Below are 12,642 nucleotides of genomic sequence, written 5' to 3' on the forward strand. Positions count from 1 at the left end.
TGCCTCAAATTTCACTGGAAAGGTGAAATACATTATAAAAGTGGAAAAATGTTAAGACAATGTTGAATTCATAGTAAAATATAAAATTTAGCATCATGTGACGCCGCTAGCTGACACATTTGTCTATGTAATTGTTGATTGTGACGGAAAAAATAAAGTCATGATACCAAGTCAAGATTTGTGCACATGTTAAAGCTGACCTAGATGACAAATGCATAGCTATTTATCTGGATTTTCCAATAAATATCATTTGGAAAATAAATTACAAAAGGGAAGGAATAAACTGCTACCTCCTTCTTATATAATAATAATAATCGTTTTGCAACAGCGTCTTACCTTCACTTTGATTATACAGCCAATCAGAAAAAGACATTTTCAGTTACCATTGGATACAAATCACTTTAATCAATTTATTCCACATATACGAGACATGGCTGATCTAATGGCAGATCAACTGTGTCTTACATATGAGGAATACATTGATCTTCTGCAATTAGGGACTATTAGCGGATCATAGAGCTGAAAACTGATGAAAATGGTGACGGAAAAAGACCACATGCCTGTAGCATGTGATAGATAATCTTAATTAGCCCCAAAACTGAATCTCATTTGAAAAACATGACCAAAAACACTTACGGTACTCAAATAAATTTCCTAACCTGAATATGGAGCTGTATGATGTACAAAACTGGCGGATGTTAAATCATTTCATCAATTAATAGTGGACGGACTAAGCCCAAGGTCTTGAATACGATCTGATTGGTCCAACCGCAGAGCTCGTAATATTCAGCGCTCCCATATAAACCCGTGCAGACTTGACGTGCAATCTGTCATGCAAGTTAAAAGGATAGCGAGGAGTCCAGTGTAGAGCCACAGCTGACAGCCTACTCGCAGTAGCCTTCATTTGTTCTGTTTTTGCGCTGCAGAAGGTTTTTTTTTTTCTTTTTTTTTTTCGGGGCGCTCTTCTTATGAATTACACACAAAGCAGGAGGCGTCTCTTTGCGTTTAGTTGTGTTATCTGTGTTGACAGGATGATGCCTTTGAGAACCGGACTTTTTCTCCTGCTGGTGCTGAATGCATCAGCCTATGAAGTGGATCAAAACGAGTCCTATTCGCCCAGGAGAGCACGCTTTTCTGCCAATAGCCCTAGTAAGTAACACGCTGCTTCCATCTGCACATCTCAGAGTGCACTGCTTGCTTTCTTATTTTTTATTTACTTCTATCTATCTATTTATTTATTTATTTTTTCAAATGCTCAGCCTAATCTATATAGAGATCTTTCCTTCTCATAAATGTGTTGGCCTATGCAGCCGTTTCTGTCTTAACGAGCGCGTTGATTCGCGGAGAAGTCTGCGGGATTAACGCTGTGGTTTTTGCCGGTGTCCTGCCGGCAACAGATGAGCATGGAGCTTGGTGCTGACACCTGAGAGTGCAGGCTGTGTCATGCTGTTAGTGTCTTTCTCTTGGCTTCCTCCTTCTGCTGCATTGGTTCCACTATTTAGCACTAAAGCGGATTGAGAGGCTTTAAACACGGCGTTTTCTGGATATCGCGGAGCATTCTGGAGCCTTGAAGTTAGAAGAAGTAGATCACAGCATTGTGCACCGTTGCACGAAGCAGAAAAAAGCAAAACTGCTTGTCACTGGGTTGTGTCGTTGGGATTAATAAATGCAACCTCTTTTTTTTCCGTTTCCTTATGTGTAAAGGGAAAAAGCCCAAATCTTTCTAATAACCACTAAGAAAAAAAAGATCCGCCGCTGTACAGCATAAATCTGTTTGGCTTCATTCAAATGGTGAGTGTTAAAAAATATTAATATTCTTTGACTACAAAGGCACAGCTCAGTGATAAAAGGCAGTGGGTAACAGGGATGCTCTTCCCCATCTGCAGGAATTGCTTCATCATCATCATAAGATTTGCAGCTCACTCTCTGTGTTTCCAGAGCAATCTCTAGTCCCTGGTGGCAGATAGACTTAATCTGACTGTGCAGGTCAACAAAAGGGCCCAGATTCAAAGCCCAAGAAGGCTCTGGGCTCCTCTGTGACATGTCTTAATGGTTATTACAAAGGTCTTCAGCCAGGCTTTTTGCCATCTTAGCGGACTCTGAGATCAAGGATAAAGAAACGGATTGTTTTAGACCTCTGTCTAGAAGTGTCAAGATTTAAGCCAGCTGTGTGCATGTGCGGCTAACATAATTTTTTCTAAATTTCTGGCACGTGGATCGAATGCTGCTGCAGCATGGCTGTCACAGCTCTGTCATAGAGATGGGGGTTGCTAGTGGGTTAATCATGACGTGAGCATGGCAGCATTTTGTGAACATTTAATTCATTATGTAGGTGTACACGGGATCGGTTCTGGAGGCAGAGTCCTCAAGATCAACTTGACAGCTATTTTGTGTAAAATAATTGAAGACAAAGATTGGTGACAGAGTGTGTGTGTGTGTGTGTGTGTGTGTGTGTGTGTGTGTGTGTGTGTGTGTGTGTGTGTGTGTGTGTGTGTGTGTTTGAGGGGTGCAACTGTATGTTTATGTGTGTCTACAGGCATGCCAACAATTTTCAGGAAACTCTTTGGTATTTCTGGCGCTGTTCATCCAAGCGCTGCTGAAAAGAACCAAACACTGGAATATAAGTTCCTGCCAAAAGAAAAGTGAAGTGGTGCCAAATAATGTCTGAGAATCTTTGAGTTGTAAGGTGTCCAATCTTCAGTCAAGTCACTGTTTGCCCCGAGTGACTGTCTGTGTTTTGTGAAGCACCAAAGTATGAAAATTCTCTTTTGTTCGCTGCATTTTCTCTTTTAGCTGAAACCCTGGCAACCCTTCAGTAATGAGCTTAGTGAGTGTGCAATGTTTCCCAGTGAACCCACTGTTGACTCCCCTGCTGATGGTTCATTCTCTGTGCCCACAGCAGATGTGGCACGCTGTCTCAGCAGTGCCCTCCAAGTTGGGTGCGGAGCCTTCGCCTGCCTGGAAAACTCAACTTGCGACACAGATGGCATGCATGACATCTGCAAGTCCTTCCTATACAGTGCTGCTAAATTTGACACTCAGGTATATGCTTTCATTCTCTGTTGCTATGTGCACATGAGCTGTGGAGGATTATATGGGCATATGTGTCAGGACAAGAGTGTGTAAAGCACTGCTGTTTTGTTTTTTCTTACAGGGTAAAGCGTTTGTGAAGGAGAGCCTTAAGTGCATTGCCAATGGCATCACCTCGAAGGCATTCCTCACCATCCGCCGCTGCTCCGCCTTTCAAAGAATGATATCTGAAGTCCAAGAGGAGTGTTACAGCAAGCTGGATATCTGCACGGTTGCCCGATCAAATCCAGATGCTATTGGTGAAGTGGCACAGCTGCCAAGTCACTTTCCCAACAGGTGAGATCGTCCTCTGCTGTATGTGCTTTACAAGTTTTCCCAAAACCAAGTTGAGGAAAAAACCTCTGTGAATTTCAGGCAAATAAGAGAGTGCAGCTTGTTTATGAGCAGCATAAGCAATGACTACACTTGTCTTGATTTGCATGTTTTGATTAGCATCAGCGTTTTGCATTCTTTCATGCAACAAAAGAAAATCAAACAGGAATGTCAACTTTGGATGGTTTCATTCCTATTGTTGTTCTAATACATATAGAATTGCAGTTTGGGAGTGGATACAAAAGGATAGAAGGGTGGAGCACGAAGCTTAGTAGGCCAGCGACTGGAGCCGGGATGGTTACGCCCATAGAGATGACATCAGGCCATCTAGAATGCGTGCATAGAAATGCTAATTTTGAACCATTACAGATTACGACGACATGCTTTCTTGCTGTGCTGCACATTTTGTCCTTTTTCCCTTTTAAGCCCCTGAAAAAAATGTAAAAATTCATTCTGTGATGCCTTTGTGGTCCAAGGTTTTATGGTAAGCTGTTACAGAGCCTGATGGACTGTGATGAGGACACGGTGGATCGCGTTAGGACCAGCATGGTGTCGCGGCTCGGCCCAGAGATGACCATGCTTATTCAGCTGCTGCAGAACAAGCCCTGCCCATCCACCGCTGTGGCTGCAGCTGCCGTCATCCCAACTGGAGCAGAGAGCCGTGGGAGCTGGCGGCTGTCCATGGGTCCCCATGTGTACAAGATCCAGCCTAATCTGCGAAACAGAGACTCTGCCAGTCATTTTGGCAAAAAGCGCTCCGCCAGCGACAGCTCCTAACTTCCACTTCCACTCACCCTCAAAACACCACAAAAGTTCCTCTATTCCCTAGAGGTGATACCAATCTTTTCCTCTGCTAGACTGGAAGTTACAGAAATCCCACCTCTAGGGAATGCCGGACCACCCGTAGAGTCCATAGAGTCGATATCAGTTTGATTGTTGTTATATTATATATCCTACACTTTAGACTCGAAAGAACCCCATCTTCCATAGACTGTTTTCAAATGTGCCCGCTCACAGTTAGTGTTGAACAGGAGGCTGCTACAATTGTGCGACGTGTTCCTGTTCGCTCCTCTTATCGTCCTTTAACAGAGATTAATTCGTAAGTCTTTTGACGACAAGCTAAAAAGGAAAAAAAAGGAGAGAAAAAAAGAGAAAAAAAGTGTTTCATGAATCTAGAGCACAAGCCAGTACTTTAAAAGTAAAAAGAAAAAAAATACAATTTCATAATCCTGATATTTGTTCATGAATAGGAAATCAGTAGTTTGGTTATTATTGGTTTATTTGTAGGAATGGGTAATTACTAGTAGACTTATCTAATATTTCTGCATTGAGATTAGTCGAATTGTGAGCATGAGATGTGGCAATGAGTTTCATAACTGTTTTTGACACTATCATAACACTTAAATGTACTGTATACTAAGTTACCAGAGACAGCCATAGCTAGCCCTCTAAAAGAGAGCGCTCATAATGGAGTGAGGTCTGTAGAGGTTTCATGCTAACCTTTGAGAGGTTACCTTAAACTGACCAAAAAACTTCTAACTGCCCTGAATGCTATTCATGAAATACCAAAATTGCGTATAGCTATAGCACTTATAGATTTTTTTTTTTAATTATTTCTGATGGCAGATGTAGCCATGGTCATGTGTTTTAAATCATTATCCTGCATGTAAGGATTGTTCAGGTCATGGCCAAGTCTATCAGAAGAAGTCCTTTTAGCATATCTTGTATCCAGACACTTGCAATGCATAAGACTGTTGAGCTCTATAGTATATCTAGTATGGGACCATGCTTAGTGAGATCTGTGTCCATGTTCTTAACTGAGTGCGAAGCAGTCGTGTGTGCGCGCAGTAGCTGATTAGCACGTTCACCGCTGAGACTGAGAGCAGAGTGTCTTCTCGGACTGATGAGCATCACTCTCTGAGGTGAATCATGTGACATGCACACTGGCTTCCAGGTCAAGATGGAGAATGACTATTTAAAGAGAAAAACAAAAGCCTTGTTGGAATGATATTTATTTTCCTACTATATTATTTAATGTTTTTATTTTTATTTTAATGCATTATTGTAGTTTTAACTAATTTACAGATTTAAAGAGCAGTTCAGTCATGGCTCCTATTTGAACATGAGCTCTATGCCAAAAAAAAGTGAGCTGACACTCTGGTGACTGAATGGGACCCATGTCATGACTCTGTGCTGGCCATAGGGGAACAAGGTTGGTCATTCAGGTCAGGTGATCTACTTCGCGGAGGTTACACGGGACCACAGCAAAACATTAGCTTAGTTTTTTGACACAGTTTCTGGTTGTCGGTGCAGCTGCTAGATGCTCACGTGTGGTGCTGGGGAGTCGTGCACGTTATTGAATCTAAACCAGGTAAAACAAACATCAGCACCGGGGGGCCTGTTAGGGAAGCTTCTCGATGGTTCTACACTTGCTTGCAGTGCTTTTCTTTGCGCGGAATGAAGGTGAGGCATAAATTTAACAAATATATGACACATAATCCGAGACATAACCTTTGATTTAGGTTGAGCCACATCTCTCACAGCAAAACTTTTGATCTATTTTTGCTAAGACTGGCCTTGTATTTAGCTAGAGTTAATGATTCGATGGGTAGCAAGGCGAAATATAAACATAGGCAGCGTTTATGTAATAGCGTAATGATTTTGGGTTACTTTGGACGCTCATGCTTTAGGCTGTAGCCAAGCAGTCGTGCATCCGTTAAGTGATTATCTTTCAAAAACAAATTTCACAGCTTTGAGAGACCAAGACAATCATCCCAAACCAGTGCACGATCATAGAGCCACAGTCACTAAGAAGGGTCTTGATGCTGGTGTTTGCTTTTATAGATAGATGGTGGAACTTCAATAGGATAATCCATGGCTTAGTTTAGAGAATAAAAGTATGTTGAGTAAGTGAGTAAATATTTGTGCACATTGAAAATGCAGTATGGAGGTTTGAAGTTTGAACTAAGAATGGGTTGAGTTCACTACTATACAGGTTTATTTAGCAACTATCCCATTTTTAATCTTAAACCTCGCAATTCGGTCGTCTTGAAATTCTTTTACTCCCAAGTCGTGAGAAGTAATTGCCTTACGTTTGACTTCAGTCAATAGAAAATGAGCTGGACCCAGTCCTGTTTAAAAAAAAATGCAGAGGATTACTAGTGAACCGAGTGACGCTCGGACCAGAAAAAGAGATGTTTTATTTTTCAGTGTCAATTTAATAGCTATGTTAAAATTCCAAACTATGCAATAGTCACACACAAAGGATTCACAGCAACACAGAAATTGACCTTTATTTCATTCAGTGCCAGCTGATGCTGTGTGAATCAAGCAGCAGCATGTGTGCTCTCATACTGCACTCACAGTGTGAAGGCGATGCTCCTCTATAATGCTTTATGGTTCTGTGTTTTACTTCTTTCAGATTTTATTTTACACTCGCATTCGTTTTGTTCTGTGAATCGTTTCTTTTGTGTCGTGTGGTGCAAATGGACAGCTGTTCTGAAGGAATCTCTTAGGAAGTTAAGAGCTATAGTCACACTGTAGTATATCCTAGCTTATATTTTCTGTTAAATATGCACTTTGCATCTTAACCACTATAAAGGGCATTGAAACATTCAGTACATGTGCAACTGAGACATATTTTATTTACGCAGCGAATGGAGATAAGTAGGAATATTTTGCATCCTGAAGGGTCAGGGCTTCTTCATGTGCTATTGATACATATGTCTATATCTTTGTTGTCCATGGGTAAATCCAAAACCCAACAGCTGCTGCTAAACTGTTACTAGCCTGATCGATGCTGTCTGGATGCCCCTCCACTCTGGCCGCTCTGATCTGTCAACGTGCAGTGAGCTCAGCATCGGTCCATATTTGCATTTAAACACACATTAATGTCTATCCATGTCTTCATATTTATCTCCTATGAACATTCTCCATGTCAAATATATTTGGCACGGGCAAATTGACTGTTTCCTCACCAAGTAAAATGTATTGGTACTTTTAGAGAATGTACCTGTATACTGAATGTCTCGTTCGACAAGGACATGACCGAGATAGATGACCGGTGAAGGTTATTTGGGGGAAAAACAAACAACAACAACAAAAAAGAGAAGAAAAGCTTTTATTTTCTTTCTGTTTCAGATTTGAATTCAGGTATAGGGCGCTTAAGGTGGTACTGGAATATTGTTCAATTGACCCATGGTGAGTTTTGTGAAACTGTTTCTGTCAGTGCTAGAGACAAAAATCTCCCTGACCTCTGGCACTTCGTGGTACTCTTTCCTCTCAAGACTTGAAATGCATAAATAAATGTTGTTGTGCTTAAACGAAATCGAAATGCTTCAGTGACTAGTAAAGTTTATTTTGTATTCATATATATATATATATATATATATATATATATATATATATATGAATACGACACTTATTTTAATATCAGATTCAAAAAGTTATTGCTAATTTAGGGAATTACTGAAGTTCCTGATACAGATGCTATGTAACGCATGATTGACCCTTGTGAATCACTTGCACTTTAAAATATACCCATATACATATATGCCCATACTGTGTATATGTTTGGGTTTTTCCTCTGTACTGAAAAGTCATGAAAGATACAAATGCATCAGTTGTCTGTCTTTTGCTGATCAGAAATAAAATATTTATCATATCTGGCATATGGTATGCAATATGTTGCTTTGCTCTTCTTTCACTCGTTCCGATCTTTTATAATATGCTGATTTAAAGTCCCTTAGGCTCGCATTTTTTTTCCCACCAGCTTGCCTAAAAATATTCACAAATGTCTCTTGACTTGACGCCTTCATTTTATCTACCGGCAAACTGCAACATGTGCAGTTTAATGATGGAAACTGAGGAGAGAATTTTCTCATTACATAAGCTTTGAGATGCATTTATGTTCAGACTATAAAAGATTTTAAACTACGACGACCTCCCAATTATCCAATCCAAAGTGTCAGTGTTGTACTGGGTGTTCTTTTCTGCAACACTTTTGCTGATCCTTCTCATTACAATGCTTTTTATTAGACCGTAAACAGTGTTGCCCATTGCACCGCACACTGGAAAGACACTTAAAATGATATTAAGTTCACTGCACACTCCAGCTTTGCGATGGTGCAGTGCAGTCAGAGTGTGCAGCTACAACCTTTATCACGAAACTACGATTAGCACTGTGTTATAAATGCACATAAAGCAATGGCATGTATAGATTTTGATCTTCACACCAGTGCAAAAATAAGGGGCTTTGCAGGATTATGTCAGATTGTGGATCCTACGGTGCAAGTGGATGAGGGGGTGAAATGCAGTGAACTGCGAAATGAACTGCAGCAGTGGCAGCAGGTTAGAGTCAAGACAGATTATAGGTGAGCAGCAAGGCGGCAGGAACGGCAAAAATTGAACCTTATTTTCTGACTACCATACCTTTTCCTTTTAACTCTGCTTTTCAGTCCAACTGTAGCACTTTAGCTGCTAAATGCTCACCACTACATTCACCGTCTAGATGTAAAATGTTTTCCATTTGCTGTCATAGAGATGACTTTCTCAAACATCGGTTATATGAATGAACATTATGTAATAAAACTGTAAAGCTTGGCATGTGGGAGGCCTAGTTAACTTTATCTTTAAACCTCCTCTTGAACATCACTATGATATGCCACCATTGAGAAAGGTGCATTGTCACAAGAGTGAGTCTAAATAAATGAACACAGGCCGCCTGTCGGGCACACCAGCTTTGCTTTATTTGTGTTTGTATAAGAGATGAAGAGGTAATCTAATATGGCTTTCTGCCACTGCCTAACCAGGCCTCATCTATAAAGGTTACACTATTAAAGATGATCTTTTAAACACAAGTAACCTGGAACACGCAGTGGTCGTGATTACTAGTGCCAGAGAATATAATGAAGCATCATGTCCCATTTGGTGATATCAGACTTTCGTATTAATCACTGTGGTAGCCTGTGATATTACTTTTCAGTGATTTCACATCTATGATCTGTCTTTGCCTGCGCAGTCTTTATGACTGTAAAAGGATCACAAGAGAATCCGGCTGACTTGCAAAGTAATTGCTTTACCAAACACCCTAAGTATGTGTGACAAATCCCGCAGGACCCGTGAAGGAAGCTGAAGGACGGAGCGAGCACCTCCTGATGAAAATGAACTTTCTTAAACTTCAGCACAAACAAGCTGAAACTGCACTGTTTGGTTTAAGAGCCTGAGGAAAAGAGGGGGCAGAACGTAAGAGGCTCCACGGACGCTAATCTCAGTCAGAGGGAGATATAATTTCATGCCTATTTAGAGAAGAGTCCTGAAGGGCTTTCTCATCAACCGCTCTCCAGTCTCGTGGATAGGTGATGCAGCAGCTCTGCACACAGATTCTATTATCTGCTTGAAAGAGACATCCAATCTCAACTCAATCAGTGGCTCTAATGCAAGCATGATGGACAGGAACACAACATAAATGAATTCTTCCATATGGTCTGCGTCTCACAGTCTGTCTACACAGCTGCAGTTATATATAGTGGGCAACTTTTGAAGGCAATTTGGATGGAATTACTGCTTTCAACACACAGGATCATCTTGTTGCCAGGAAACATTTGAACAGATTTTTGACCCTGCCTATTCACTTCGTTGCCTGTTGCTTGGACTGCTGCCGAGTGTATCACCATCCTGACAATCCCAACCAGAATAATAATGAATAATGACGAAATTAGAATATCATTATGCAGATGCAATTCATACCATCTGCTTGTGTTTATTTTACCTCAATGTGGCTCCTTTTGAAAAGCAGTTGTGAAACAGCGCTACATTGCAAAATCCTTTCAGCTTTACAGTACATGCACGTCCGTAAAGAACATCAAATATCACAGCATCGCATGAATATAAGCCATAAATGCATGCATTCCCTACAGCGCTGCATGGGGAGAATGACCCTGAAGGCATAAAAGACCACAGAGCCTCTGATACCAGCCTGCAGGCATGCAACAGACCCACCATTGTTTGTCATTGTTTTAACCTCTTGATTGAATTTTGAGGGAGCAAAGCAATGTATCCACAGTGCATGCAAAGTGTCAGCAATTTGAGGGGAAAAAGGAACAATGCACTGTGGTTTGTGCGGTACGGCAATTACTTCTCCTCTCTCCCAGTGTGTTTTATATTCATTATGTTCTTCTCTTTCCCATGAAACTTGTGGCATATTCATCAGCAGTGTGACAAATTAGATGTGCAGTGAAATGGAGTATGACTGAGAGCAGTGGAAGATTAGATCCACTCCAATCTTACCCAGCAATCACTATCCCTTCATTTCTGTGGGGAAATACCCAAGGACGGGAAAGAAAATGAGATCAAATTTTTTTACTCAAGAAAGAGCTGGAGTGGCAGGGGAAAGAGATGAAACGGAGCGTTTTCCATTTGTGCCAAAGCGTCTCTCTCAAAGGATTTGTCTTAGAATCGAGTGCAGCTTATAGTTGTGACTGTGCTGATTGCAAAAAACTAAACATTTACTCAGTTGCACAGAAAACGCAGGTAGATGGGTAGATTTGTGCACCCATCTTTGCCTCAGCCAATCAAAGTGACGGGGCCAACTGAGCATCATATCCATGAGTGCAGCTGAAATGCTCTTGAACACTCTTTAATCTTGCTTTCTCTTGAAGGGCCTGGCTATTTTAACAGCTCTCCAGCTGAATGACGAACACTGGAAAACGCAGGCAGATTTAACTGGTATGGCTGAAGCCACCATTAGATATTGTATGACTTTTCTTGATGCTGGAGACTAACAGGATAGCTAACAAGATGAGATTAACATTAACACACTGCTGCTACTACTTCATTCTGAGATGATCTTGGTGTTGTAGACACAATACGTTTACTGCAGTTTTGCATATGAAATGTGAACTGAACATGACATGTGGATTCAAGAGATTGACAGCAAGAGTCATGTACTCTCGTTTATTGATCGCAGAGTGTGGACAAAAGCATGTCTGAAATGAATACAGAGTGGCAGAGACATCTAGTGGACATAAGCAGGTCTCACAGATTTCTTTCTCCATTCAGGAGCTGACTCCAGCTTTGCTGTGGTTAATTCAAAGGATTGACTGTTTTTCTACCTATAATGGATTTAAAATGATGATAAAAACACAGTCTTTATCACTACCAGCCTACTGGGAATGTGACGGTGAATTTAAGTCAGTGTTAACCGTATAACACCAAGTGTATCGTATTTGAGTTTTTGAGACTTCTGTATTGTCAGTGGGATTTTTTTAACCCCTAACAGTTTGCAGTGAGCAATAAATTGCACAAAAAATGCTGTATGTAGCAAATATGAAACAAATTAAAAACAAATGCACCTTCCTTTGTTTTTCTAAAATTTGTCAGACGATTCAATGAACACTCCAGTTTAGGGAAATTTTCTGGCAGCTATTTCAAGGTTCAGGCTTTACGGGGATAATGTAGAGAGGAAGTTAGTTCGTGAAGCATTTGGATTCCCATTTATCTGATCAAATCTATCAGAAGAGATGGAAGCTGATTCAAATGTTGGAAAGTGAATAACTTATTATTAATAACAGTAAAAGTAACTGAAACCTGAGTTTTCTTAGTTTTCAAAAATTACTTTTTATGTGAATTGTTTTCAATGGTGCATGGATATTGTTGTAATAACTGACAAGATCCTCCACACTAATTCTCAAAGTTTTAATTACTCATTAGCAGGTTTGTTGGATTGCTGTTACATCTGGTATAAACTGTGCGGTGCTACAGTTGCTCAGTTAACTGAAGAGGAAATTCTCAGTTTTCAGTCTATGGCTGTTATCGCCTACGACCAAGTTGCAGAAAAATGTGTCTCCTTTCAAATGATGCATTCCTTAAAGAGGTGTACATCTTTTCATCTGTAGGCATTTGAGTGACAGGAATGCAATAACTGCCTCATGGAGTATAATTCGATCAAGGATTTTCCTTTTAAATCCTTCTTTTGAACATATTTTTAACAAAACTGAACTAAAAATACTTTGGATTTTATAAGCCATATTGTAAGAGGAGCCATAAGCGCGTTCAGAGACACATTGACTTGTTCCAGTAAAACACGCAGAATGCCATCACTAACTGCTGCTTAACAGACAGAGGTGCAAGCAACTGACAACTGCCAAGCTGATGCGGGTGAGGAAAGTGTATCTCAGGATCTTTGTCATGAATGAGGGGTGAGTGGAACAGGAGATTGACAGATGGATTTGAGCTATGTCT

The 12,642-nt window shown here is 40.6% G+C and overlaps 1 protein-coding gene across 2 annotated transcripts; it reads left to right on the forward strand.

The window, feature by feature from the left end:
• Positions 1-968: 968 nt before the first annotated feature.
• Positions 969-7,592, forward strand: stc1 (stanniocalcin 1). 2 transcript variants are annotated; one of them, XM_085368102.1, is made up of 4 exons: positions 969-1,149; positions 2,900-3,042; positions 3,155-3,366; positions 3,879-7,592. In XM_085368102.1, the coding sequence occupies exons 1-4, from the start codon at positions 969-971 to the stop codon at positions 4,177-4,179; spliced, it is 837 nt and encodes a 278-aa protein (XP_085224228.1). In that variant the 3' UTR covers positions 4,180-7,592. The 2 variants fall into 2 exon arrangements, with proteins under 2 accessions (XP_085224228.1, XP_085224229.1); XM_085368103.1 differs by having other exon boundaries at positions 985-1,149; positions 2,903-3,042.
• The last annotated feature ends 5,050 nt before the right edge of the window (positions 7,593-12,642 follow it).

The sequence above is a fragment of the Diplotaxodon limnothrissa genome, linkage group LG12 (genome assembly GCF_057381915.1).
Source record: "Diplotaxodon limnothrissa isolate DT_005_m linkage group LG12, D_limnothrissa_male_GT1.1, whole genome shotgun sequence".
NCBI classification, from domain to species: Eukaryota; Metazoa; Chordata; class Actinopteri; order Cichliformes; family Cichlidae; genus Diplotaxodon; species Diplotaxodon limnothrissa.

Bases quoted from the DNA above. Each gene is read 5' to 3' on its own strand.
- stc1 (XM_085368102.1), top strand. From the start codon at position 969: ATGAATTACACACAAAGCAGGAGGCGTCTCTTTGCGTTTAGTTGTGTT. The intron at 1,150-2,899 runs GTAAGTAACACG...CTGTGCCCACAG, and splicing joins CTTTTCTGCCAATAGCCCTA to CAGATGTGGCACGCTGTCTC. The intron at 3,367-3,878 runs GTGAGATCGTCC...TTGTGGTCCAAG, and splicing joins CCAAGTCACTTTCCCAACAG to GTTTTATGGTAAGCTGTTAC.